This window comes from Lissotriton vulgaris, chromosome 11 (assembly GCF_964263255.1).
Source record: "Lissotriton vulgaris chromosome 11, aLisVul1.2, whole genome shotgun sequence".
NCBI lineage: Eukaryota > Metazoa > Chordata > Amphibia > Caudata > Salamandridae > Lissotriton > Lissotriton vulgaris.
The window spans coordinates 53,656,807-53,684,599 of record NC_141699.1 but is presented as its reverse complement, the minus strand read 5'-3'; the positions used below and the strand labels follow the sequence as shown (position 1 = coordinate 53,684,599).

The window sequence follows — 27,793 nt, the reverse complement described above, 5'->3', positions numbered from 1 at the left end:
GAGGGGAGGGTCGTGATACCAGGATGATTTGTGAATATCAAGTCAAGAGTATGACCTGCTATGTGGGTCGGGCCCTGAAGTAATTGGGACAACGTTAGTCCTTGCATGGTCTCGATTAAATGAGACACTTGTGGACAGGAGGAATTATCAACATGTAAGTTAAAATCTCCTAGCACCGTAAAGTGAGAATGTCTAAGGGAAAAGTCGGCTTTCACGTTCAGCAAAGTGGCTAATGATGATGGTAAAGCATTGGGAGGGTTATATACTAAAATACCAGCCAATTTAGTGGTAGCCGAGTCCAAGATCGTAAAATACATGGCTTCAATAAGCCCAATATTGGTTAGTTTCTTGACAGTCAAATTAAGATGTGATTTTAGAATGAGGGCTATACCACCCCCAGTCTTAGCGTTATCGCGATTGGTACCCTGAGGGAATGGCTAAGTGTATATCAGGTTTTGACGTATCTTTGATCCAAGTCTCCGTGAGAAATAGGAAGTCCCAGGCATGAATATCGAGTGACAACCATATCTCGCTAGCGTGCCGAGGAAGGGAGCGGCAATTAATTAGAGCAGCCTTTATCATCTGAGGGTAGCTCTGGCCTTTAGCAAACTTCAAGGGCTGGGGGAGGCGATTCCACCATGGGGTGAGAGTGAACACGCAGCGTGCGCATTTGAAAGGAAGGCCCTCTAGGCTGAGAGGACAGCAGCAGGCAGTAGGAGTGCAAGTACCTTGTCTAAACTCAGGGAGCTGAGTTCTAGTCCAGCATATCTTTATGGCGAATTGACAGGGGGACCGGCGCTAGGCACGGGCCAGGCGCGGACGGGCGCAGACGAATGAGTCGTCAGCAAAAGTTTGTACGAATCCAAGGCCTCTATTGAGTCCTGCCAGTTCATCAGGGGTGAGTATCTGATCACTCAAGTTGAGAACTAAGTTGTCTGATTTCTGCTCCCTGGTTGTGAGGTGAGTTTCTTCATGGACCGTGTAGACCTTGGAGAGGGTGGCAGACTCTAATGTACTTGGGTTTGGGGGTTTCTGCAGGGTCCCCGGCTAACACCTAAAAAAGGCGGGTTTGTGAATAACTGGGGTTGAGGCTGAAATGGAAGCGTAGGTGGTTGGAATGGAACATTCAGAAAGCACAGGGGTCCACCATTGTGCTTGTGGAGGGCCACCCTGACCCCCTCTCAAATATGACCTGTTGTTACATCCTCTCATCCTCCGTGGTTGTTCAGTATTCGCTCCTGAATGTGAATTGCTTGAAAAGTCATTGCTTCCTAAGGTAGAGTAGTTCGAACCATATCTCTTGACTTTAAGTCCATATTCAGGAGGTGAATAATTGTCAGAGGTACATGGATAGATGTTTCTCCATGGAGTACCGACCTAGATCCTTCTTAAATTTGTTGAACACAAACACTCCACCTGCTACAGATTTGCACTGGCTTGCGTTACTGTAGATTTATCAAGCCATGCAGTCGAGCTCAGACTAGGTTCTTGGGGGTGCGGGGAAAGTGTTGTAGCTCGTACAGCCAGGCTCTGTACTTCTCTGCCACTTGCTCTTAAGAAAACATCTGATCTTCTTTCCATCCGTAAACAGATAAAAACTAGGCTGTTCAATAAGTAAGACATTCAACCAGCTCTTTCTTTTTCCCCGATATCAGAGCTTGGGCACCTAGAAACCTCTGGGTAGTAGTTTGTGGTACAAATTAAATGTTTATTTCATTTCATAAATCATCACCCATGCTCCCCCTTGTGTGGAGAAAGGGCAATACAAAACATTTGATAAATATGAGCATTGTAGGTTTTGCTGTGCTTGCTGTTTTTGAGCAAAGGGAGCTATACTTCCTAGGATTTAATTTTGTGATATTGGTGTAATATATTTCTGGTACAATGCCATGACATTATTTTTGAAAGGCTTTAACTTTATTAATACACATGAATGATTTTCTACATTTCAGTGTCCTTATTATTTCTCTGTAGGTCTGCAGCCTTACATAGATAATGTGATCATGAGCATTTCTGGATTTAAAGGGTTGCAGGTGGAAAGAAAGCAAGATCTCCTGTTTGTCAGGGATATTCATCTAGCAGTTTGTCCGAAGAGTTCAAATGTGAACCTGGAATTAATTTCATCTGCCCAAACCAGCAGTCACCTCAAAGCTAGGTAAGTAGATTATGACAACAAGGCACAATAGGTGAAAATGCCACATCAATCAATCTCAATTTGGATTTGTAAAGCGCGGTTAATCACGCATGAGGGTATCCAGGTGCTGGGAGTGGTGCTCCGTCGAACAGCTAGGTCTAGAGTCCTTTTCGGAATTCCAACAGGGTGGACTAGGGCCAGAGGTGAAGTAGGAGGTTGTTCCAGGACTTTGCAGTGAGGTAGGATTAGGAACATCCTATACTGTTGCTGCAGTAGATACAGGGGGTGTGGGCGAGTCAGAGTGCAGGTGTCTGGAGGGAAGGTGGAAGTTTAGTCGGTTGCTGAAGTAAGATTGTCCCTGGTTGTGGAGGGTCATGAAGATGTGGATTGGCATCTTGAATTGGCATCTCTTCTGTAAGTGGGGCCTGTGTAGTGCTCATTCACCATCTCCTTATGGTTGTTTGTAAATGAGTTTCATGGTTCCTAATTCAGTAGTGCACCAACTGGCTTGCTTGGAGGACCTCTTTAGATTAGTGGGTATGCTGGGGCAACTCTGTCCAAGGCATCTAAGCAAATGAATGTGTGGGAATTGACCCACATAAAATGAAACTTAGATAAAATATTGATGAATCTCTATACTGGTATGTTACCATACCACCATTTGTCTTTTATTAATTCAAAAGCCCAAGCAAGCATCAATTCCCTTCATTGTAGACTGTTTTATATATCGCAAACAGGCATAGTCAAAGAAACATTCAAAGACAAAAACATTGTAGTGTAGTTCCTATTTTCCCTATAGGCCCTGCGCATTGGAATAACATAAACAGCAGTGTAGACGTAGAAGTGCGGTCTTCCAGATCTCTACTGACTATGCTAAACTTAATTGGGTTTGTAGCAACTAGCTCAGAGGTCACTGGAAACTTTCTTGACTGAATAGGAAGTGATCAACTTCCCTGGCACAGACAAGAAGGGATTCAGTTTTCCAACAACCGCATAAACATGACAACCTTGCTCCTTAGAATAAGAGTCAATCTCTAGAGTCGTGTGAAAGTTATTTTACTCAGTCAGTTGTGCAGATTACTTTCACCAAGATGCAGAGAATAGAATAGAGAGACGGGCGTTTTCAATAAAAGGTATTATTTATTGAACAGCCTTTCTTCTCATGCAAGAGAAATTAATTGCCACAATTGCAAGACTTGTTATTATAAAAAGTGCGTACAGTAAAAGGAGGATTGCGAAATAATACTGTAAAAGCATTGATATGGTTTCTTAGCCATACAATGGTTAAAATGAATAAAATATATACATTCATATATACATTTAGCTAACGTACTCAACTGATGCTTCTAACTACGCCTACCCCAGTGTACCTGACCTAAGCCTAATACTTGGGAGGGAGTAAGTAGCAGTTTAAGTTAAGTTGTTTTTTTGCCAAGGATTTGCTTCAAGAATTCTCTCTAAGGGTTTAGTCAACACCATACCTCTGGAATAGAATGTTGGAGGTCTGGTATCTCCTTCCAGGACTCGATATCCCAGTCACTCGCAAGAGTAGGCTGTAAACGCCGGAGCTGGATTTTCTCGGCAGGAGAAAAGACAGCGTCTCTCTCAGCACGTCAAGGAGGAGGAGGGGCAGCGTCCTTGGGCTGCTTGCATCTGCTGGGCTCTGCAAGGGACAGCTGTTCGGCTCCTGTATTTACCACACCATTGCGCTTGCTTAAGGCAACGTTGGTAATATTTATACCTGAAAGGTGCCTTGTTTGACGTAGGTTTTTGGACATAAGACGTAAATAAAGATGTCACTAGGAAGTGATCGTCCTTTCAGTGCTCATTAGAGTTCTATTACTAATCAAAACATAGCAAGCGGGGCTTTCCCAGGTTGCTGGGTTTTATCTTGTTGAAGAACTCGGAGTGTAATCTAGGAATCTAAGATAGTGGCTTCTGCTGTGTCATGTACTGTAATGAGCTGCAGAGGCGAGTTTCTGAAATATGGCTCTGATCGTTTATGCCATTATAGGGGTATGAATGGATTATAGCCGTATAGGGGCATAAGGTCACAATATTGATCGGGGTCCTAGATTAGAGCACGACAACATTCCCAAAAATAATATTTCACATTTACTACAAAAAATAGGAAACTAAGCATCAGAGAACATATCAGATCACATCAGATCACATGAAATAATCCTCAATTTCTCTTCAAACGTACCATTTGTCAACTTGGCTGCAAAAGAATAATCAAGAAAAGTAGTTCATAAAGTAGATAGTCCTATAGAAGAGTACAGATAGGGGACATGTAAGCCCCTTAATCAGTAGTAATGTGTATCCTTAACTTATGTATATTTTCTTTATTTCATTTTGCCGAACTTCTCCGATCCAGAACATAGTTGATGAGTTTCAGCCCCTCTATTTGGGCCTCTTTAGGACAGCGTACGAAGAAAAAAAAGACTAAACTTGCTCTCTGAGAAGACGCTTTGTTGTGACAGCAAGTTAATTTGCCCCAAAAAAGTGTACATGCAATAGTGAAGTGTGCTCGAAAAGCTACACAATCTGCCAAAGTATGAGGAGCCTACCAGGTCTACCTCTTATTAATGACATGACTTGTCTGTCAAATTGACAGCTTCTACAGTGGCTACTCAGTTAGTTGAAAAAGAATGAAGAAAATGCCCCATCCCAAGTGCATATCAGCAGAAGCTCATTAGCAAAGCTTCTCTTCTAGGAAGATATCAGGAGCAAAGCTCTGGCACAGTCATGTGGTGGGGCAACTCTGTCAGCACAGTCTGTGATCCAGGCAGAGAAGTTCTTTACTGCATTTCCGAGTTTAGTTGTGGCATGAGGGCATGAGATTTTGAGGGCGTTGGTCCATTGGCTCTCTGAGACCTTTTTTCAGCTGTAGCATGAAGTGCTAGGTGGTTTGGGGGTAGTGCTGTCATAATTTGACAATGGCCGAGTTAGCGCTTAGCTGTGCTACACGTTTTCCCGCTTAACTTGGCTATACTCGGAAACGCCATTTTGTGTGTTACGGCGGCCATCTTAGATCATAAGCGGCCTCATGGCCAGCGTGCCCTTTAGTCCGTTGTCCGTGCCACTGACCACTCGAGTTTGCCCAGCAACAGGCTATTTTTAGTACTGGTTAAGCCTGTACATGCGCAGTCCCCACTGACCAGTCACCCCTCAGGAATGTGCCGCCAAACTGACCAGCGGAGTTGTAACCCCTCCAATGAGCTGGCTGTGTTCCAAAAATGACCATATATGTACATAACGCTTTGTAACTTTGTACCGCCTATTGTTTTATTACCTGCAAATTGTATAAAAGAGCGAGTCACACCGATGTTTGGTGTGATACTTCTTGCATTACCGAAGGGTGCTGTAGGAATGTACCACCACCCCATGGGGTCTTAATAAACTTGTTCTTTGAATTTTTCAGTTTCCGTGCCAACAGTTCTTTCAATGTAAGTGCGTTATCTTCGAAGCATGTAGGCCTTGGGAACCCGATACTACAAATTGGCGACCACGAAGGGACTCATCGGCGACTCGGATGCCCGAAGGAAGGGTCGTGACGAAGGTTTGGAAACTCGTCATGGACGCGTACGCTGCCACCGAGTGACCCGAGTCTTGGCACCCGCGGTGTTTCTTCCTTTCCTTCTGATCTGACCTTCCAGGTGGTGCCGGTCTCCGACTGAGTTTTCGATCGTCTGCGTTGCTGGATAAAGTCCAGTTTGGCTGATTTGATTAAAAGACCTTGGCAGTTGGAACCTGGACCTTTGAGGCTTTGGGTAAGATTTGTGATCGGTAAGGTAGTCTGCGGACGTTTACTGAAGTTCTATGATTTGTGATCGGTAAGGTAGTCCTCGGACGCTTGCCGAAGTTCTATGATCTATGACTTTGATTTGAGTTAGCTAACATTTGTGAATTTGTGAACTTTGAATCTATATGTGTAGTGCACTTCACATAGGCAGGCATGTAGAGATGTTTCTCTAATTTTGTTTTTTTCCCTTTGAGCGGCACGATTGTGTGAAGTACTGTAAGTGCCATTTTATACGGTATCGCGCTTTTGTGATACTTTTTGAACATGCCTGTTTTAAGCACACTCCGAGGGATGTGCTGTCTTGGAAATGGTACCACAATTTGGTTAGCGGAAGCACAGCCGGCTCCCCCAGAAGGAACACCAAATAGGGAAATGTATATCAAATTTGGCCTTCCCCCTATAATGTACAGTAAATTATGGAATAAGTACACTAAATCGGATCCTGAATTGCAATGGCCTCTACATGGGTCGTTCGATTTGCGTAAAGTACAGTTTGTGGAGCAATGTTTGTTTCAACGAAGGTCTAGACAAAATATGTTTGATTGTGTACGAATGTGGGAGAAAGCGGTGCGTGAGCGAATGAAACGTGAAGTTGCCTTGGCGGACAAAGAGCAGCGTAAGGCTGCTCGAGATAAGGCTTTACAGCTTGAGGAAAAGGAGGCTCAGGAAAAGAAAGAGAGGGAGGAACGGGAACGTAAATTGCAAACGACTGGTCAATTCCCTATTCGTCGACCGCTTTATCCTGTCCTTAATAATGAAATTGATGATTTTTCATTGCTAGATCGATCACCGCCTCCGTACGTTTCGCCTACGGCTCCAACTGCAGAATCGGATGACGAAGGACAGGATAAGCCGGGAAAGAAGGGTGTATCTGGTGTCAGGTTTTCTGCGGAGAGATCCGCACATTTACGTAGTTGGGCTCGTAGAGTGAATACGAATTTTGTTTCTCAGTCTGAAATTGTTACTGAAAGGGGTAATTGGACAGAACAAGAATTACTGTATTTTTTGGCTACTTTGGCAAATGAAGTTGTTACCGCATATCGTCAATTTTCAGATACACTAGAACCTAAGGCTGTGTCAGTTCATCGTGAGAATTTGGATAAAGGTTTATTTGATTTTGCAGATGTCGATGCCTTTTACAAGCAACTGATCCAGCTGCGAGATGAGACTGCCAGATTGCGGGACGAGCGGAAAAAGAATAAGGAGTCCGGGCCGGAGTCTAGTGGGCAATCTAAGGAGTGTTCTCTCCGGGGTTCAGATAAGAGTTCTGCGCTGCATGTTATGCCTATGCGTGAAGCCGCACCTTTGTATGTTCCACCAAAAGGGGAAGGTACAGATGATGATAAAATGTCAAAGGATGCGAAGGGGTACTTTATATATAACTGGGTGTATACGCCTTGGAATAGAGCGGATGTTATGGCGTTGAAAAATTCTTTACCTGACCTTCGTAAAAATCCGGCAGCGTTCTATGAAGGGGTGGAAGGGGCTATTTCGTCTTGCGTGATGACTCTTGTTGACATAGATCTGTTTTTTGGGTTAATACTTCCGCCTGACATGTGGAGACAAATTCGTAAAAATAATGATGAAACAATACTTGGGGGAACATGGAAAGAAATAAATGCAGCTGATTTAGATAGGGAACCGGCATGTAAGCCTTGCCAGTTGATTTTAGACCTCCCAACGGCTATTTTAAATAAATTAAAAATGCTCGTACCTTCTAAAAAGATCGATTGGACTATGTTAGCCTCGTGCAAACAAAAGCCAGATGAAACGGTTTCAGATTTCTTTACACGCTTCGAAGAGGCGTTTCATGATTACAGTGGTCAATCTTTAACAGATGATACAGGTCGGCATTTGTTTGTAGATAAGTATGTGGCTAATCTCCTGCCGGAGATTGCAAAGCGATTGAAATCGAGTGAAAGTTCCTGGGCCACGGCGACCCCTGCGTCTTTGTTGACTATGGCTCAGTATTATGAGCGGCAGGAGTTGGAGGCTAAAGAAAGTGTTGATAAAAAAGCAAAAGAATTGAAAATGAAGGTGATGTTGGCACAGGTTCGTGGAACACAGGGTAGAGGGAATGAAAGAGGTAGACGAGGTGGAGGCAAAACGTCGTATGGACGTACGGATATAGCGGAGGATCAATGTGCTTATTGTCAAGAGTTTGGGCATTGGGCTGAAGATTGTCCGGTACTTCTTGAACAACGTAGCCAGCGTGGTCGAGGAGGCGGTAGGTCGCGGGGCGGTTATACGGGGGCGAGAGGTGGTGGAGGTGATCGTGGAAGGGCTGAGGAGAGGGGCCGTGGCCAGGATGAACGAAATACTTTTGATAGACGAAACCAATATCAGAGAGTGAGAATGTGGAGCACCAGGATTATGTGCATGCATAGGACTGCGTAGGATGGGGTACGGAACCAATTGAAGTGCCGGTAGATCAGGAGGGTCCATATGTAACAGCGGGCATTTTGGGTTCTACTGATCAATTTCTAGTCGACACCGGAGCTACTCGTAGCGCTTTGTCAAAAAAATTGGTTCCGAGGGCTCCCCTGTCTGGCGAAATGATAACATGTGTAGGGTTCGATGGCACACCCTCCCCTAGCCCATTGTCAAAACCCCTTGCACTCTGTCTTGACAAATTTTTTTGTTTTGGTCAATTTTTGCTATCGCCCTATACACCAGATAATATCCTGGGCATTGATTTGCTTAAATATTTTCGAGCAACGATACGGTGCGCTCCTGAGGGAGTGCGAGTCATCCTGAATGACAATTATCCTGACCCAAACAGGTTTTATACTATACTAGACATTCCAGCTTTGGCCTCTCTCCCGCACACGTTATGGGCGACCTCAGACACGGATGTGGGGGAGATGCGTATTCCACCTATTCATATTACTGTTAGGGAGGGGGCCTCTCTGCCACGGGTGCCACAGTATAAGATTTCAAGGGAAGGTGAAATTGCCCTGACTCATATTGTTCAAGATTTGATAACTGCAGGAGTGGTGGAAGAGGTTCCTTATAATGTCTGTAACAGCCCTATTCTTCCGATCCTTAAGAGAGATACTGACGACAAAGTCTATCGGTTTATTATTGACTTGAGAGAAATTAACAAAATTGTCATTCCCCAATACCCGGTGGTGTCCGACATTACGACCTTGCTTACACTGGTACCACCAACGGCAACGACCTTTAGTGTAATTGACTTGAAAAATGCTTTCTTTTCCAACCCTGTCCATCCTGATAGCAGATATCTGTTTGGCTTCACGTTAAATAATAAATCGTATAGATTTTGTCGTGTTCCTCAAGGTTACACTGAGAGCCCGAGTATCTACAGCCAGGCTTTGAAAAGACAGCTTGATTCTTTTGAGTTACAGTCGGGGGTTGTCCTTATCCAATATGTGGATGACCTTCTGCTTGCTGCTGATTCTTATGCACAATGTGAGGAGAGAACGATTGCGCTGCTTTCTTTTCTGGCACAGAATAATCACAAGGTTTCTAAGAAAAAGCTACAATACTGTAGACCCAAGGTGACCTACCTCAGTCATCTTTTGTCTAAGGAGGGGCGTGCATTAACATCAGATCGAATTCAGGTGATTTTAGATACACCAGTCCCCCGCACACAGAGAGATGTACGCGCCTTCATAGGGTTAACGTCCTTTTGTAGGCAGTGGATCATGGGGTTTTCGCACATTATAAAACCCTTGCTAGCGTTACTGTCCAAAGCTACGCCAATGCCCCTTGAATGGACAGATGAATGTCAAAATGCTTTTGAACAATTGAGACAGGCCCTTTGCTCTGCCCCCGTATTAGGTACACCAGATTACACGAAGATTTTCACGTTGTACGTGCACGAGAAAGATGGGTGCGCGTTATCAGTGTTAGTGCAGACACACGGGGATAAGCAGAGGCCATGTGCGTATTTTTCAGCCATTCTTGATCCTGTAGCACGAGGGTTACCTGGGTGTTTTCGAGCAGTTGCAGCAACAGCAGTAGCTATACGGCAGAGTGAGGGAATAGTGTTATCGCACAAATTGTTGGTGCTAGTTCCCCACGCAGTAGATGCCCTGCTAAATCAAACAAAGACCCAATATCTCACGAGTGCACGGTTAACAGGATATGAGCTTACACTGTTGGCGCCACATATCACACTGAAAAGATGTGCTACCCTGAACCCTGCCACTTTATTGCCCTATCCGGTTGAGGAGGGTCAGGAAGAAAAACATCATGACTGTGTTTTCCTGACCGAGGAACAGACAAAGGGTCGTGTTGACTTACAGGATATGCCACTTCCAGATGTGGATGGGGAACTGTGGGTTGATGGATCGTGTTTGAGGCTGCCAGATGGCACGACTTCCGCAGCCTATGCGATCACGACACTTAAGACAGTGGTGGAAACAGCTAGAATACCACAGAAATCGGCTCAAGCAGCAGAGCTGATAGCTTTGACAAGAGCCTGCGAACAGAGTGCTGGCCTATGTGTGAACATATACACAGACAGCCGGTACGCCTTCCGAGTAGCACATGACTTCGGGCTACTCTGGAGAGAACGTGGGTTTTTGACTTCTCATGGAGTACACATTATGCACGGAGAACTGGTGTGTGATCTCCTAAATGCGTTGCTTTGTCCAAAGAAAGTAGCGATAATAAGATGTAGCGCCCATAAAAAGATCACCGATGAAGTGGGTCAGGGAAATGCCTTTGCGGACAGCATAGCGAGACAAACGGCTATGTCCCGAACTGACTCCCCCATGTACGTGACAAAATCCCAAGCTGAGCGATGGAATGATGCTAGAGCGGAGATATTAGATATTCAGAAATCAGCTACTGAATCAGAACTTGTGGCATGGGCAGCAGATGGGGTGCTAGATGATGAAGGGTGTTGGAGAAGCAAGGACATGGAGAAATGGAAATTGCCTGCAGCTTACTTGCAAGTGATGGTCCAGATGACACATGGGTTGGCGCACGTGGGGGTTCTTGCAATCACTTGACTGTTAACACGAGTTTGGGAGCATCCCGAGATTGCTAATACCGCCAAGAGAGTAGTGCAGACCTGCCTGATATGTTTGCAGCACAATCCTGCAAAGGGGACCCATACTCCGAAAGGAGGGTTTGTTCCACCTTCTGCACCATTCGAGGTACATTCAAATGGATTACATCCAGCTTGAGCGCTGCAATAACCTTAAGTATGTCTTAGTGGTGGTGTGTGCTTTTAGCAAATGGGTTGAGGCCTTCCCCACGAAAGATAATACAGCTTTGACGACAGCTAAGGTTTTGCTCAAGGAGTATTTCCCTCGATTTGGAGTTTGCAAATTTTTGTGGAGCGATAATGGGCCTCATTTTGTCGGGAAAATCGTGGAGTATGTGTTGAAAGGCTTGGGGATTCAGCAGAAGTTTCATGCTGTGTTCCACCCTCAGTCAGCAGGTCTTGTCGAGCGGTATGATGCCACGTTGAAACTAAAACTGGCTAAGATTGTGGCGTCCACGTCATTAAAATGGCCGGATGCCTTACCGCTAGCATTGCTCTCTCTTAGATCAGTGCCCCACTCTCGAACAGGCCTCACACATATGAAGTGGTGTTTGGAAGGCCTATGAATATTTGGGGGGTGCCTAAGCCGCGATTGATACATGATGTGCCTTGTATAATGATGAACGATTATTTGGCACGATTAACAAATGATTTGCTTTCTATTCATCAACAGGTTCGAGAAGCGCTCCCTGACACCTCTACTGGAGAGGGCCATGATCTTCGCCCTGGTGACCACGTTATGATTAAATCATTTGAGAGGGCGAACAGCTTGGATCCGAGGTGGCGAGGCCCCGAGCAGGTCCTCCTGGCGACTCGAACAGCTGTACGAGTGACCAATAGGAAGCAGTGGATACATTCAACACACTGCCGTCGTGTCTCTCCTGATCTGGTGAATCCTGCTGTGTTGACCGACTTCCAAGAGATTCTGGAGAAAGAAAAGAGCCCAGCTGTGACATCGGCCGAAGTTGAGGGAGCCTTCCCGGACCACACTGTTTCTGGACGAGAGCGCTATAATCTGCGGCCACGATAGGAAGATTTCTTTTGGTTTTCGAGACTGGTTGGTTACCGCTCTGGGGTTTGTGAAACGGAAGCCGGGAATTTCAAGGGGGGGGGATCAGTTCTGCCAAGAGTAGCGACACCTGTCTTGACCCCGGAGAAGAAAACAACGGCTACCTCGGAGCTCAGCACCGTATTTTTCTTTTTTAGGTGTAATACACACACATGTACATTTGAGACTTTGTGAACTTTTCGAACTATTTAAGACTTTGAAAAATAATTGAACTATGGCGTCTTCTGCATCACGGGACAAACGAATACTTGGTGCCAACCTTTTTGTCTTGACGATTGTGGTAATAGCAGTGATAGCTTGGGTAGTTGAACTTGTGGTGCCTGCACGTGTACATTTGCTGCCGACTACCCCGGCTCCATTTGAACATTTTCACTTCACTTTGCCTTATCATGAAGAACGGCACCGACAGACTTATTTGAACAATAGCTTTATTCAGATCCTGCATCATACACATAACATGACAAACACGTCTACTTGTTGGGTGTGTGGGATGTTGCCCGGGCACCAGAAGAAAGGGGGCACTCCACTCATTCCACTCCCGTTCTCACACAATGGATCTTGCAATGCCTGGTATACTCTCCTCTTCACTTTGAGATGGCCAACAAAAGGGGGGGTGCTTTTCGGTTTGAATAAAATTTGTTACCATGACCGGGATGGGTATCCACAAGCTGAGGGTACTCGATTTGAATGGGAGGAGTACCGCCCCGATAACGTGTCTGCCCCACGTGTTTACAGCAACCAACGTAACATTAATGTCTCTAGCTCACATGTTATTAATGTTATTTCCACTAAAGCTGATTTGTGTATACGCAATAAAGGTACAATATCGGTTGGGAAAAGCGAATGCAATACTACACTCACGTTTGACAGCCCAAATGGCATATCGTTTGTAGCATCTCGTAATACGTATTTAATTTGTGGAACGAAGGGTTATCATCAGCTCCCGTTGGGATGGTTAGGCACTTGCTATGTATCTTTTGTATTGCCCCCTGTATTTATTGCCCCACCAATGTATCATAATGACTATATTCTTTATCATGACTTCGTGCTGAATCGTGTTAAACGTGCTGTTGTTCTGGACGACATCGACCAGACGGACACTGCTTTGCAACAGTATGTGGACTTCAATTTGGGACTGTTTTCCTTTGTTGGGGCTGCTTTGAATAGTCAAAAGATACGACGACTGACCCGTGTTGTTGAGGCTGTAGCAAATGATACTGCTATTGCATTAGGGAATATTACCGAAGAACTTCAGATTTCTAGGATTGTTACGCTCCAGAACCGAATGGTTCTAGATGTGGTTCTAGCTGACCGTGGGGGGGCATGTAGAATTATCGGAAGCAGCTGTTGTGTATATGTACCTGACAACTCACCATCTGTTTATGATGCCATTTCAAAATTGCATAAGATAGCTGCTGAAATACACCCGGACAATGGAACTTGGACTCTTTCAGGGTGGTTCTGGTCAATGCTTACCACTTGGGGTTGGAAATTGCTAACGATTTTATGTATCATTGTGGGGATACTGTTTTGTGTATGCTTATGTATTCAATGTGGCCCTGCTTTATGTTCTATGTGCTTATCGGCTTGCATACCATCAAGACGAGCTCTTGCTCATGACAAAATGATGCTTCATAAAGAAGTAACTCAAATAATGCTAATCGATATTGAAGATGAACACCCTGATTATGTTCACTATGAGGTAGCTTCAGCTAAACGCTAAAAGGGTCGTCTGTCGTAATTTGACAATGGCCGAGTTAGCGCTTAGCTGTGCTACACGTTTTCCCGCTTAACTTGGCTATACTCGGAAACGCCATTTTGTGTGTTACGGCGGCCATCTTAGATCATAAGCGGCCTCATGGCCAGCGTGCCCTTTAGTCCGTTGTCCGTGCCACTGACCACTCGAGTTTGCCCAGCAACAGGCTATTTTTAGTACTGGTTAAGCCTGTACATGCGCAGTCCCCACTGACCAGTCACCCCTCAGGAATGTGCCGCCAAACTGACCAGCGGAGTTGTAACCCCTCCAATGAGCTGGCTGTGTTCCAAAAATGACCATATATGTACATAACGCTCTGTAACTTTGTACCGCCTATTGTTTTATTACCTGCAAATTGTATAAAAGAGCGAGTCACACCGATGTTCGGTGTGATACTTCTTGCATTACCGAAGGGTGCTGTAGGAATGTACCACCACCCCATGGGGGCTTAATAAACTTGTTCTTTGAATTTTTCAGTTTCCGTGCCAACAGTTCTTTCAATGTAAGTGGGTTATCTTCGGAGCATGTAGGCCTTGGGAACCCAATACTACAGTGCTGGGGCCTCGAGATGTTGAGTGGATGATGGCATGATCTGTCCAGGTGAGCTCAGTGACATAGCTATACTTGACTCTGTTGCTGGCTTTCATGATGGGATCCCGCAATATGTGTGGGTTTGTAACAAGTTGGGTAAGGCTGATGCTGCTCATGCCTTTTAGGAGTTTGGCAGTGTTGGTGTTGTCGTGGTCAATTAGGTGAAAATTGAGGTCACTGAGGAAGATGTAATTTTTGGAGTTGATGGAGAGTGGAGTGATGAATTCAGGAATGGCGTTGTAGAAACTGGGGTGAGGTGCTAGAGGTCTGTTGGTTCAGAGTTGGAAGTTGAGGTCAGCGGTGGTGGTGGTGGTGGTGCACTCAAAGGTTTCCTTGTGGATCATGGCGATTCCAACTCTGTGCTTGTTGCAGTATCGTTTGTAATCTTTTAGCTGTCGGGCATAGTTGTGGTGATGTCAGGCATCAATGCAGGGTTGAGCCAGGTCTCCATCAGGAAAATTACGCTGCCGTGAAGGAGGTGATAGTTACCCACATCTCTGTAGCATGCTTGTCATGAGATTATGAGTTGGGCAGGAGGCATTAGACATTGCCATAGGTGGTTGTGTAGGCGTAGCCGCTATGCATGCTAGTGCTCCAGTGTTGCAGGTGAAGAGGCAGTTCCAGCAGGAAAAATGTACAACCGTGGATTAGGGAGAGGTGCTGCAGTAGTTGTTGTAGCAAAGTCTTGGGTCGAGGGCTTGCAGATCGGCGGTGGTGTATCTTCGAGTGGTGATAGGGCCAGGAGTCCTGGCATTGGGTGCTGTTCTGGCGCAACAGATTTGCATTTTGCATGCCTTCGGGTGACAGTAGCATGAGCCCGCAGTGCATACAACAGAAGAATAACAACATTAACCGAAATGGATTAGTTAACAAATGCAAATAAAAGGTAACTTAGAAGGACTATGAGGCAGAAGCAGGTTACAATGAACCAAACTACACAGCAGCGGGGGACCAGGCATTTAGATATTGTTCCAAGAGATCACTTCTAATGCACTGAGGCACGTCTAGTCACATTTAGGGCCTAACAGCTGTCTTACTGTTTCTTCCCATGACCCAAGAGTTTACCAGAATGCTGATTATGTTATACAAAAATAGTAACCTGTTGTTCAGATAGCATCCATTACTGCAGTTTTTAGCTCTAAGCACTGTAAATGATTGGCATTATAGTTCCCCACATTAATAGCTCTCTCAATATATTTGCATCGTAAGCATGGACATTAGAGTTAGTCTTCCTAGAATTCAAACTGCAAATAAAAAAACAAGAACTTGGGTTCTCACGACTTTTCCCTGTCAACTTCTGATGGTGGTATTCAACCTCACTTTACTGTCTACACATGTATCTGTATCTCTGCTTCTATAAAGTGTTTAAATTACCCGAATGCTAAATACTGCCAACCACCTTTGTAGCAGGTTGCATCAAGAAGCGTCGCCCCACTGCTCTTTGAGCAGTGCAAAAATTGAAAATAAAAATGATAATATTGATTTGATTTTGGGTTTTGTAGAGCGCTCAGCTACCCTTAGGCATCCCGGCGCTGGTGAACACAATCCTGAAAGGTGGGAAGTCAAGTGGGGGAGCGCTCAAGGGAAGAGTAGGGTCTTCAGTCTTTTCCTAAATCTGAGATGGTTATGTTCCTGCCTAAGGGAGAGTGGGAGGGCGTTCCATAGCCTGGGGGCATTGTACGAGAACTGGCGACCACCTGTTCTGGCCTTCCAAATTCTGGGGATTTTTGCCAGGGAGAGGGAGTTAGATCTAAGATGTCTGCCAGATGTTTGGTGGGACATTAGAGGCCTGAGTATGGGAGGGCCTTCATTGTGCAGTATTCTATGGGTAATGCACAGGGTCTTGAAGTTGACCCGTTCCTTGACTGGTAGCCAGTGCAGACTTTTGAGAGCTGGCTTAGCCGAATTCCTTGCAGCGGTTCCTGTAAGTATTCTGGCCGCCGCATTTTGTGCACATTGGAGTCTGTGGACTACAGAGACTGGGGCCCCCAGATATAGGACATTGCCATAGTCCAATCTGGAGTTCACCAGCCCCTGCATCAAGAGCTTCCTGGATTGAGGGGGGAGAAGATGGAGAATCTTTTGTGCCATCTTCATGAGGCCGAAGCACGTTCCCGCAGTTTTCCTCGCTTGTGTTTTGAAACTGAGCTCCTGGTCTAGCCATATCCCTAGGCTTTTTACTTCAGATTTTGGGGGTGGTGGTGATCCCATGCATGGTGGCCAGGGAAGAGGAGTGGGGATTTTATTTGGGTTTCCTAAGAGGAGTATTTCCGATTTTTCCCCGTTCAGTTTCAACCGAGACTCGCACATCCACTGGTGCACTTTTTCCAGACAGCTACATAAGTTGGTGAGGGCGTTGTCTGATTGGTTTAGGGAAACGACGAGCTGGGTGTCATCGGCGTACATTATTGATTTAATCCCGAAAGGTTTAACAACATCCTCGAGGGGTGCCATGTACACGTTAAAAAGTGTGGGGCTCAGGGAGGACCCCTGAGGCACCCCACACTTGAGTGCCTGAGCTTTGGAGATGGAATGCCCATCTGTTACTTGAAAAGACCTGTTTTCAAGAAAAGATGAGATCCAGGCTAAGGCGGAGCCCGCCACTCCTGTTAGTTCAAGACGGTGAACAAGGGTTGCGTGGTCAACCGTGTCGAAGGCGGCACTTAGATCGAGGAGGATCACTGCCACTGATCCTCCTACGTCAAGTATGCCCCTAGCTTCTTCGACCACGGCTAACAATGCGGTATCCGTCCCTTGTCCTGGTCTGAAACCCGTCTGGGTTTGGCGGAGGAGGTGGTTGGTCTCTAGGAACTCAGAAAGATGTTGGTTCGCTAATCTCTCTGCGACTTTGCTCATTGCCGGCAGCAATGAGATCGGTCTGAAGTTTGATGGGTCTGCTGGATCAAGATGCTGTTTTTTTAAAAGAGCCTTAACCGTGGCTTTTTTCCAGTTTGCTGGGACTATGCCAAGCTCGAAGGAGGCGTTGATCAAGTTGGTGAGAGGAGGGGCTATAGTGGAAGCAACTTGTTTCAGTTTACTGATAGGAGCTGGGTCTGAAGGGGCGCCGCTTTTGACTTTGTGCAGGACGTTGAGAAACATTTCAGTGGTGATTTGGGGGAAGGAGAGCAACCTCGGGGTGTCTTGGGAGATCGGGTGCTGAGGGCCTCTTAGTGTGGTAGACACCGCCGGAAGGGAGGTGAGAATTTTTTCGATTTTTTTAGAAAAATAATCGGCCATCTGGTTGCATTTTGAGCCATCCAGGTCGGGCGGTGAGGGGGGTTCCTGAATTTTGGAGAGGCATTTGACTATCCGATAGGTCTCTTTTGCGGAGTTGGTTGCGGCTGCAATTTGGTCCTCAACGTAGGCGGCCTGTGCCGTTTTTAAGGCATTTTTGTAGAGCCTAATGTGGGCTTTGTATCCACTTCTGTCATCTGTGTTCCAGTTCTTTCTCCATTGGCGTTCAAGCCTTTTGCCTTTCCGTCTTAATTCGCGCAGTTCCTCGGTGAACCACGGTAGTTTGGAGGATCTCCTATTGGGAGGGAGGATTTTTAACGGTAGAACTATATTGAGAGAGTCGCTAATCCAGTTGTGTAGTTGAATTTCGGCTTTGGAGGGGTCGGGGTCAGCTATGGGTAGAGTGGAGGACAGAGAGCGTTCCCATAGGCTAGCGTCCAGTTTTTTCCATGGGCGTGACGGGGCCCGTGGGCGAGGGGTATCTGTGATCTTCCCTGGAAGTTGGAATTTAAAAGGGACCAAGAAATGATCAGACCAGGGGAGAGGGAGAGGAATATGAGCAGAGAGTTGGGAGAGGTTCGAGAAGATGGGGTCCAGTAGGTGTCCTTTCGAGTGGGTGGGGTCATTACTGAGTAGTCGAAGCCGTTATTATTTTATTTTTCACTGCCGACTCGGAACCAGGTTAGAGTGAAGCGAGGCTGGCCAGGACAGGATGAGGAGTGTTTTCCACTCCCTGAGTCCACATGGTAGTTTGGCCTGCCCTCTAGGGGCAGGCCAAACTTGATGAGCTGGTCAACCTGTCTTGCTGAGCTGGTCAACCTGTCTTGCCTTTCAAGTACTGCTGTTACTTGATGTTGAGGTCCAGGAGTGCGTCTTGTTGGGGCAGATTCTCTGCAGGGTGCTTGGGACACCAGTACAAAGTGATTCTCTTTCCCACAGCGGTGGCAATGTTGTCCCATGGCAGGCCATGGGCCCATGTGAGATAGTCTTGTCCACAGCAGTTGCAGTGTAGTTGTTGTTTCCTGTTACTGCTATTCTTTTTCCCGCTGCGAGTTTGGCTTGCAGGCTCCTGGGGCTTTTTGTAATCTGATGGGCGCTGAGTGTCTGTTTGAGAGTGGAATCGGAAGGCTTGTTTGTGTTTTTCTGTCTTTCCAGCTTCCATTTTTTTTGCATGGTCTGCCGCTTGATCATTTATTTGCGTCAGCTCTCCGATGTCGAGTGAGTAGTGTTTCTATAGCAGACGACGGCGTAGTGACCTGACAGGATTCCCTCTATAATTCATAGGCAAAGGGCATCTTTGGTGTTGAAGTTGTCAAATTTGCAGTAGTGAGCTAACCGTTTGAGATGTGTGATGAAGTCACCTATCGGCTCGTGTTTTTCTTGTGACAACAGATTGAAGCTATATCATTCGTAAACCAGATTTTGTTTGTGAAGGAATTTCCTGTTTAGTGCCTCTCTCACATCTTGATAAGAGGTGGCAGTGGCTGGCGGCAGTTCTTTGATGACTTGTCCGACGTCTTTACCTATCAGGTTGTGCAGGGCAATGAGTTGCTTTTTTGGGTCAGTAATCTGCAACCCCATCATGAAGTCTTAGAAGTCTTCTAGCCAGCTTTGCCATCTTGGACCCATGCCACTGCCAGACCATGGCTGTGCATTTTGCGATGTGTCCTGGTCCACTGACATGCAGCCTGAGGAAAAAAGGTGCACAGTACCTTGATGGTGTCAGGATCTGTGGGTGATCAAGTTGCAAAATGTTTTCCTGGTTTCAAATGGCCACCGTGGTTTTTGCAGGGTCTGTGGCTATATGGCCTGACTTTTATATGGCTGCTGAGTATGACAAATGTGCACAAGGTTGTGAGCAGAGCTGGCAATGAAGCTGTAGGCAGGCAGGCAGTGAGCTAGGGCTTACCCTGGGTGCGAAGAGGCACCACACAATGAGCAACAGCAGCAGGCTATAGACTGGAAAAGTCCTCCTCGCGGGTGCAGTTGCGCTTGCAGCCACTATTATTGGTGCTTGGGAGCACAATCAGGGACATCAGCTGGCACGCGCTGACTCTCAATGCAGCGTGAACGGAATCGGCTGCGTCTCCACACCAGGATCGGCAGGTTCGGGATCCCAGTTTTCGTCCCCAGTTGACGTGTTGTAGTACTCACAAGACCAGGCACGAGTGAGTACAGGCATAACCTTTTTTTATTATTCTATACCTTTTCACTGCCCACGCATCCTCCGCACTCCACTCTTTCACTTCCTCCTCCCCCTAACATCTCATCCTATCTGGTCCTACTGCCGCACGTTGTAGCCAGGTATGATGATATCACAACGGAGATCTTGCCAAGGCTGACAAACAGCAAGCAATGTAGCAGGGGTCGCAACTGATGGCTTAGCTGTCACATTTGCAACCCCTGGTGGCCCCAATGGATGTCCAGGTGTGATGTCCGGATGAAATAAAAGAAAGCTCAAAGCTGCACCAAAATACTGGTCGGGTGGCACACTCTCACAGAGGCGGTGCCACAGCTTTTAATATCATTTTATTTTTCATTGTCGTGGCAGTTCTGCAGGGCAGAGCCACTCACAGATCAGGGGGAGGAATGGTTGGGGCACTTTCTATGTGTGCATGATGGTTTTGCTAGCCAAACATTCATGCACACTTAACATGTTCTTCACCAGGCTGTAATGCGCAACCTGGCTTCCAGTCCCTGTTGACTAATCACGATCCTGCTATCATGGTGACAGCTGAGTCGTGGTTGTATTAAGGATTCTGGGAGCCGGTGTGCTTCTGGTTCACACAGAAGCAGAGGATAAAGGAGAGGAAGCAGCCGGACATCCTGCCATTAGGTGAGTGATCTTTTCCGTTTTTCTTTTTTTAAACCCCCCTATCCGGGCACCACTACTACTGCCCAGGTGCAGCCGCTTCTGCTATTGGATGTTAGGTTATGTGATGTATGCCACATCCTTACTCTCTGAAAGTATTCCTAGTTTGCATCTTAAGTCAAGCTTCTTTTTTGAGTCCCACTCCCACTTTTTTCTTTCCACTTAAAACCTTGGCCATTCCAATTCTTCATGCTAAGCAGCACAGCCATACGGTAGGCAAATGGGGAGATTAATAATACAGACCTATCAATACTTTGGTATATGAGCCAGAGGATGTGTGGCATTCTGTGATTGCCCTGAATGTTGGGAAACAAACGGTCATTAAGCTTTTTTCTGTGTGGACACACCCTGATGTTTAAGGAACTTTTTTTCCACTGGGATAGCAACAGATTACTGTACTAAAATTAAGCTGACTTCTCATCATTAAGGCATGTCAGATAGAATGTAGGACATGGAGTAAACACCAGTGACCACTTCCTTCCACTAAAAGAACATACAGTGAACATCAGGAAAAGGGCAGTCCCAGACGTTCACTTTCGAGATAATGTGGTTAGGAAGAAACTGCATGGACTACAATAGTGGTGTCTGAATATGAGGTCTTGTCAAGGTTTGGTCATCCTCTTACTTTTGGTGAGAAGAACGCAGGCCACACTTTGCTTTTTTGGCCAAGCCCTGGTGGTAATCTGGCATCTCCCTTTTCTTGCGCTCCTGTGTCTCAACTTTTACATGCTCTTCACTAGCTTATTAACCCTGCATTTTACAATAATTGAGGTTAAGAACAACCAAGACCGGGCTATCAAGTTTTCAGTTTATATATGTGTGACATTTCCACGTCTGAGGTATGCTCATGTGTCATATTTTCACATTTATATGAGCAACTTTGAGTGACACAATCACTTCAAGTTACACCTTCCTAAATATTGTTCTAGACATCCAAGAGGTGTTGCTGACTACTGTTGTATTGAGCTTACATTGGTTTTAGCTAGCAAGATGCTAGGGAATATTCTGTACAATGCCATTGAGACATGTATAATAACATTTCATTGTTTGAGTAAGGCAGTTTGGTTGCTGATTGTACCTGGCCTGGCTGCATGTTTGGGTTTTCTTCTGATGGAATGAACGTACTATAAGAAATCCTTCCGAGGAACATTTAGTTTTTTTACTGCATTGTTGGCTATGAGTTGTCAAGCACAAGCACTACATTGGGAGAACACTAAAGTAGTAGACCATGGCTTTTTATTTGAACCCACCTTGACCCCTGCGACAATAAAACACCAATACTGAAGTAAGCGCAAATACCAAGCCTATGATCCCCATGGCTTGTAAGCCCACCGCCTCCACAAACTACCCAGGTAACGGCTCCCAAGTGGTCTCAATCAACGTCCAGAAACCTGCTGTCTTCCCAGGTGACTTCACATCATAACCCCAGTGCATGTGCTGTGCTGCGTGAAAGGAAAAGGGCAGGAACAACCCCAGCTTGATCCCATACTTCCATATCCACTGCAACAGGTATCTGCTCCAAGGACTTTTTAATGTATATGTGTTTACTGTTTGCAACATAGAAAGGAACGCGAGTAAAGTTGATTGTCCTGGTTGCAGAGTAACTTGTATGTTAAGTGTTTAACGTTGTGAGTTTTGTCACATATAAGTTGTGTTCACTGCACCAATCACTGTCCTTTTAATTTTGGGTTAGAGACACGTTTACGTTATAGCTTGATGGCACCAATGATGAGAACAGGGCCCACCTGGTGAGTACCAGCCAGGGGTCCCATTGGTGGTGCGCCCGTGAGGTGCCATCTCGCTTTTCACACATTTTTTTGTCTTGTGAAAATCATTGTTAGTCTTGTGCTGTTATATATGTATAGATCAGAGAGGTTGTTTTTTTAAAGAGGCAATAGATCGAAACATTTGGGATTATCTCAAGATTAAAGGGACTCCCTGGGTGACTAAGTCTTTATCACTGATGTGTACAGATCAATACGTAAATATTGCCACGAGAACTAGGACTGTTGTTGTTGAATGACTTACAGAGTGAAGGGCGTCCTAGTTCTGTCTTCCCCTCTAGACTCCTATATTTCGTTGTATCTGCTCCAAGGAGCCTGCAGAAGCTTGAGTGGAAAGATATACTAATTTCCTAGTAGCCAAAACAAGAGTAGCTTAACTGCAGTCCCTGTTAGAATTGGGGGTCTCTAGTTGGCACATGTAGGTACTTGTGACAAATAGGGACCCTCTCCTCTAGTCAGGATAAGGGGATTACACTCCTACAATAACCCCTGCTCACCCCCTCGGTAGCTTAGCATGAGCAGCAAGGTTGTATCTCAGAGGTGTTGTAAGTTAATTATTTGTAACCACATACTTTAACATACTTTAACCCATTGACAAAACTACAAATATAAACCACACAAGGTTGTATATCAAAAATAAGTATATTTTATATAGAATTACCACAAGACCAATAAACGGCAAAAAGAATCCACAGTACTATTAGATTTCAAGAGTTCTGGTTAAAAGGCTTAATTCAAGGTTCTGTGCGAGTCGGTAGCCCGGTATGGCTACAGCATTGTTCAAATAACACAGAGTCTACAATATCCAGCAGACCGCATCGGTATGGGCCCACTCAAATGTTGACAGACTTAGTCACAGTACCTTTTACTTGATGCGGCCGGCACTGATGTGCGAGCCGTATCCGGTGTTCATCGCGGTGCAGAAAAGAAAGCATTGTAGGATGCGTTGTCCCTCTATGTGGTAAAGGCAGCGGCCCGTTGACAGAGACAGTGGATCCAAGGTGGGCGTTGCAGGGTGAGACGGTGCTTTGATGCGGTGCTTACAGATTGCGGTGCGGCGACAGAGCTGGAGTTCGGGAGCTGGTGTCGATCATTCAGGATAGCGGTGCGAGTCGGGCGGTGCCTCTCAAAGCATGCGAGGCGGTTCCCAACTCTGGTGCATTCACAGGACTCGAAGTCAGCAGCAGTGACCGCATCGGTCAGACCAGTACGAGTGGGTGTAGCGAGGCGTTGCACGTCACGGTGTCCACCATTCGCGGTGCAGGCAGCGGCTTGGTGATGGCATCAGGATGGAGTTGATGAGCTCAGAGCTTCTGTTGTTCAAGGCGGACGTTGCTTGATGCGGTGCCTACAGGACACCGGGCCGGTCGTGAGAGTCAGTCACAACTCACTGCCTCTGTAGCCACTGAAACAGCGTTTCCAGCAGCAATTCACAAAGGCTGATGAAGTCCACTGGTGTTGGGACTTCGGTCAGGGGGTAAGCTCTCTTCCAAGCCATAGAAGATCTTTGTATAACTTGAAAGTAAATTCCACACAGTTCTTTCTCCTCTCTTTAACAGTCAGGCAACCACTGAAGGCCAATCCCCCAAGCAGCTCTTCAGCTCGAGAATAGTCTCTCCTCAGTTTCTTCAGGTTACTCTCCTCAGCAAAGGTTTCTTCTTGTAGTCCAAAAGTGAACTAATTTCTAGGGATCAGGGTCCCAATACTTATACCCCAGAAACATTTGCCCTCTTAGGGGAGAGAGGACTGTTCCCAGTCAAAACCAGTTCTGAAGCACTCTGTTTACCAGACTTCTCCTTTCCTTTCACATCGCAGGGCAGGCACATCAGACACCCCACAGGAGGTGGAGCCAGCATTGTGGAAGGCAAGTACAGTCCTGGAACACTTTGTTGACAGTCTTCCTTCTCTTCTTTCAGTGTGCTGGGCAGGGACATCAGATGCACCACAGGGGGTGGAGCCAGCATTATAGAGGGAAGGCCCATCTCTATTCAGGTCCCAGATGCAACTCCTCCCTCCCATCTTGATGCAGATCTCTCTATTCACCACTGGGCTGACTCATCCTGTCTCTTGGTTGGTTTCCCATCCTTCGTACAGCCTTCTGAAAGGCCCCAAAGCCGGTTGTAAAAACAGCCTTGCACACTCAGTGATCTTACTGCCCTCTCTCAAACCATGCACGGAAGGCTTCCCATGACCAATGACAGCTTGTTACTATTCACGTCAGCCTTTTAAATGTAGTTCAGTCATACTTTCAATCACAAACACAAGCTTGCAGCTTTTTAAGCAAATTAGGTGTAGGTTTTAATTGCCTCTGTAAAGCTGGGATTTGTGATGCTATCAATCACCCTTCTCTTTTTACTGGAGACATATAGGCCAACACTCATAATGAGAAAACCAAAATTGCTCATGCTGGAATACAAAGTGTTGTTACATTAGTAGTTAGAACAGGCAGGAAGTTTCACAGATGACAAAGAGCCATTAGTTATTATGCCAGCATTCCACTTCTGAGAATGTCTCACATACACAGCATATCTGCCATTAACCTTCACACCTTTAAACAATGCCAGAGAAGAGCAGTGAAAAAAGAACACTAAGCACCAACCGCTTTGAGAAGGGGCAAGAGTTTCAGTCTGACCATTAGATGGTCACTGAAGCTACACAAATGTAGTTTACACAATGACACATGTTTCAACTTTGTTTTTGTTATTCAGAGTTCAATTTGCGAGTAAGTAATCCAGTCTCACTTTGCATTGCGCTTTCACTTTAAAGTGAAAGCGAGATTCAAAAATAAACATGCAGCGCCATTTCTCTTTTTTTTGTCTGGCCCATCTGGACTGGATCGCAGGGCTTGTTTACATACCACGCCTTCTTGCGATAAGAAACTGCTTAACAACAGCCATGAAGCACGCGATCCAGTCCAGATGGGCCATACACTAAAGCCAAAAGGAGGCACCCCAGAAAGCCATTTTCCAATGGCTGGCCATCTTTTAGCATAAACAGTGACGCCAGCCAATGGAAACAGGGGGATCAAGTCAAGCCGTCTTCTAAAATTCCTCATTAGCAATAAATCTCGCTGAGCGACTGCGCATGTGCGCAGACATTCTAGGCAAGACCTAAAAAAAGGCCACCCACAAACTGATTGCTGGGCTAGTTATCTCTCATGTACAGTCAACAGAGCGGTGGGGCCAACCTCCACAAAAACAGCAAGGCAAGGCACCACCCGGATCCATATATCCTGCACTCTATCTAGAGTATAGTGTGTTTGTTACTTATTTTGCTTTCACGGCCACCACATCGACCAGGTCTTCCCATTTCTCATGCATTGTAGTGCATCTGAGACACCCCATGACGAGTGGTGCAAACGCCTGAGCTCAAATGCATTAATAAGTGATCAGCCTGCCAGCATGCTAAAAGTGGGTTCCTCTGCAATATGCCTGTGACAAAATCAATTGTATCACTGTTCGAATTGGGGGTCTCTAGTTGGCACAGGTAGGTACTTGTGACAAATAGGGACCCTCTCCTCTAGTCAGGATAAGGGGATTACACTCCTAAAATAACCCCTGCTCACCTCCTTGATAGCTTGGCACAAGCAGCAAGGCTTTATCTCAGAGGCATTGTAAGTTAAGCATTTGTGACCACATACATAATTTGGCAACAATTAGGTTAGCATTAGCGAAAGCAATCCTGCATTTAGAGACTATCTTGTCCGTTTTATGGAATCCATATTGTATTTCTGTCAGCCATTTTGTTTGCCATGTGCTACCATGTGCTCGCAATGTGTTCTGTCCTACCTTCCTGCTCTTGAAATCTGCTTAGAGACTAGATATATTTAGCCTTTTCTGCTTCGCACATGCTCAGTTGAGCAAGCAGCTGTCCCCAGTCTGTAACTGTCAGGATGTGTTCACCAGAATTAGCAACTGTTAGCTCCTCCCACTTGTTGACTATGCATTTTCCGTATGACCTTATATGTTCCTAAAACCAGCATTTTGTACTTGTACCACCTTCATTTGAGCCCCTGTGTGGGTATAAAAGGACCAAGCTCATTCCATTCAGGGTGCTACGTCATACATTACCGAAGGGTGATTTATGAATGTAGTTCCACCTCATGAGGTTTAATAAACTCTGTATTTTCTATTCCAGTTTCTGTGCCAACTTCTTCCTATTGGTTTGAGGACTCTGTGCAGAGAAGGGCGAATCCCTTGCACTGGTAGGCCTTGCTGAGGCTCATCACCGCAAATTGGCGTATTCAATGCAGGGCTCATCGTAGACTCGGGTGCCTGAAGGAGAAGTAGAGACGAAGGATTGGAATCTCGCTTTGGAAGCGATCGCTGCCTGAGGAGGCCTGAGTCTTGGCAACCACAGCGTTTTTCCTTTCTTTCTGATCTGACGATCCAGGTGGCGCCGGTCCTCGACTAAGATCTCTTCTGTTGATTCCCCGTGCAGTGACCATTTGGTCGATTTGAGAACTTGGCAGTTGGAACCTGGACACCATTTGATTGGTAAGAGCCGTTCTGCGGTGTTTGCTGTTGGTTTTCGATGCCTTTGATTGGTAAGGTAGATTAGTAACACTTACTTCGGCTTTTGTTTGAAAGACTAGTCAATACTAGTATTTGTTTGAAATTTATATATGAATTGCAATTTATATAGGCAGGTAATCAGGAGATTTTTCTCTATTTGAATTTGTTTGAACGGCGCAACGTACGAAGAGTACCTTAAGCCCTACATTGACTATAATACTGCATATTCTGCACTATTTCTGGCATGCCTGTTTCCAGCACACTTCGTAGGATATGTTGCTATTGTAGTGGTACCAGTTTGAAACGCGACGAAGCACAACCGCCCCCACCCCGGAGGGGACGCCTAATAGGGACATGTATATTAAGTAGGGTATTTCTTCCATAATGTACAGCACGTTATGGAACAAATACACTCGTAAAATCCTGAGCTGCGTTGGCCTATGCATGGGTCATTTGATTTGTGGAAGATTCAGTATGTGTAGCAACGAATGTTTAAGCGAAAGGCTAGGCAAGATATGTTTGACTGTGTGCGTATGTGGGAGAAAGAAGTGCGTGAGCGAATGAAGCGTGAGCAAGCGTTGATTGAAAAAGAACAACGTAAGAGCATTCATGCGAAAGCATTGGAAATGAAAAATAGGGAAATTAAAGAAATTAAAGAGAGGGAAGATAGGGAGCGTCATTTACAGGTAAATGGCCAATACGGTGTTCGTAGACCTCTTAATCCTATTCTTAATAAACCCCAGAATGATACTCTCTTATTAGATCGTTGTCCACCTCCGTATACTCTTCCTTCTGCTCCTCATGAATCAGAAGAGGACTCTTCTACAGATCAGGCCAAAGCTCGAGAAACTCGCTCAATGTTATCTGCTAAACGTGCGTCTGAGATTAGATCCGCTGCGCGTAAAGCTGTTCTTAGTACTAAAGCTGCTTCTGAACTTTTAGATAGTATAAAAGATTGGCAGGAAAGGGAGCAAATATATTTTACCGATACATTTGCCGCAGAGGTTATTGAAC

At 45.7% G+C, this 27,793-nt stretch overlaps 1 protein-coding gene across 1 annotated transcript in view; it reads left to right on the top strand.

The window, feature by feature from the left end:
* Positions 1 to 27,793, top strand: part of LOC147678945 (glycine N-acyltransferase-like) — a 238,623-nt gene that overhangs the window by 111,990 nt on the left and 98,840 nt on the right. The window contains exon 4 of the mRNA XM_086942442.1: positions 1,975 to 2,155. Coding sequence (XP_086798568.1) covers positions 1,975 to 2,155 — 181 coding nt within the window. The remainder of the gene's footprint in view (positions 1 to 1,974; positions 2,156 to 27,793) is intronic.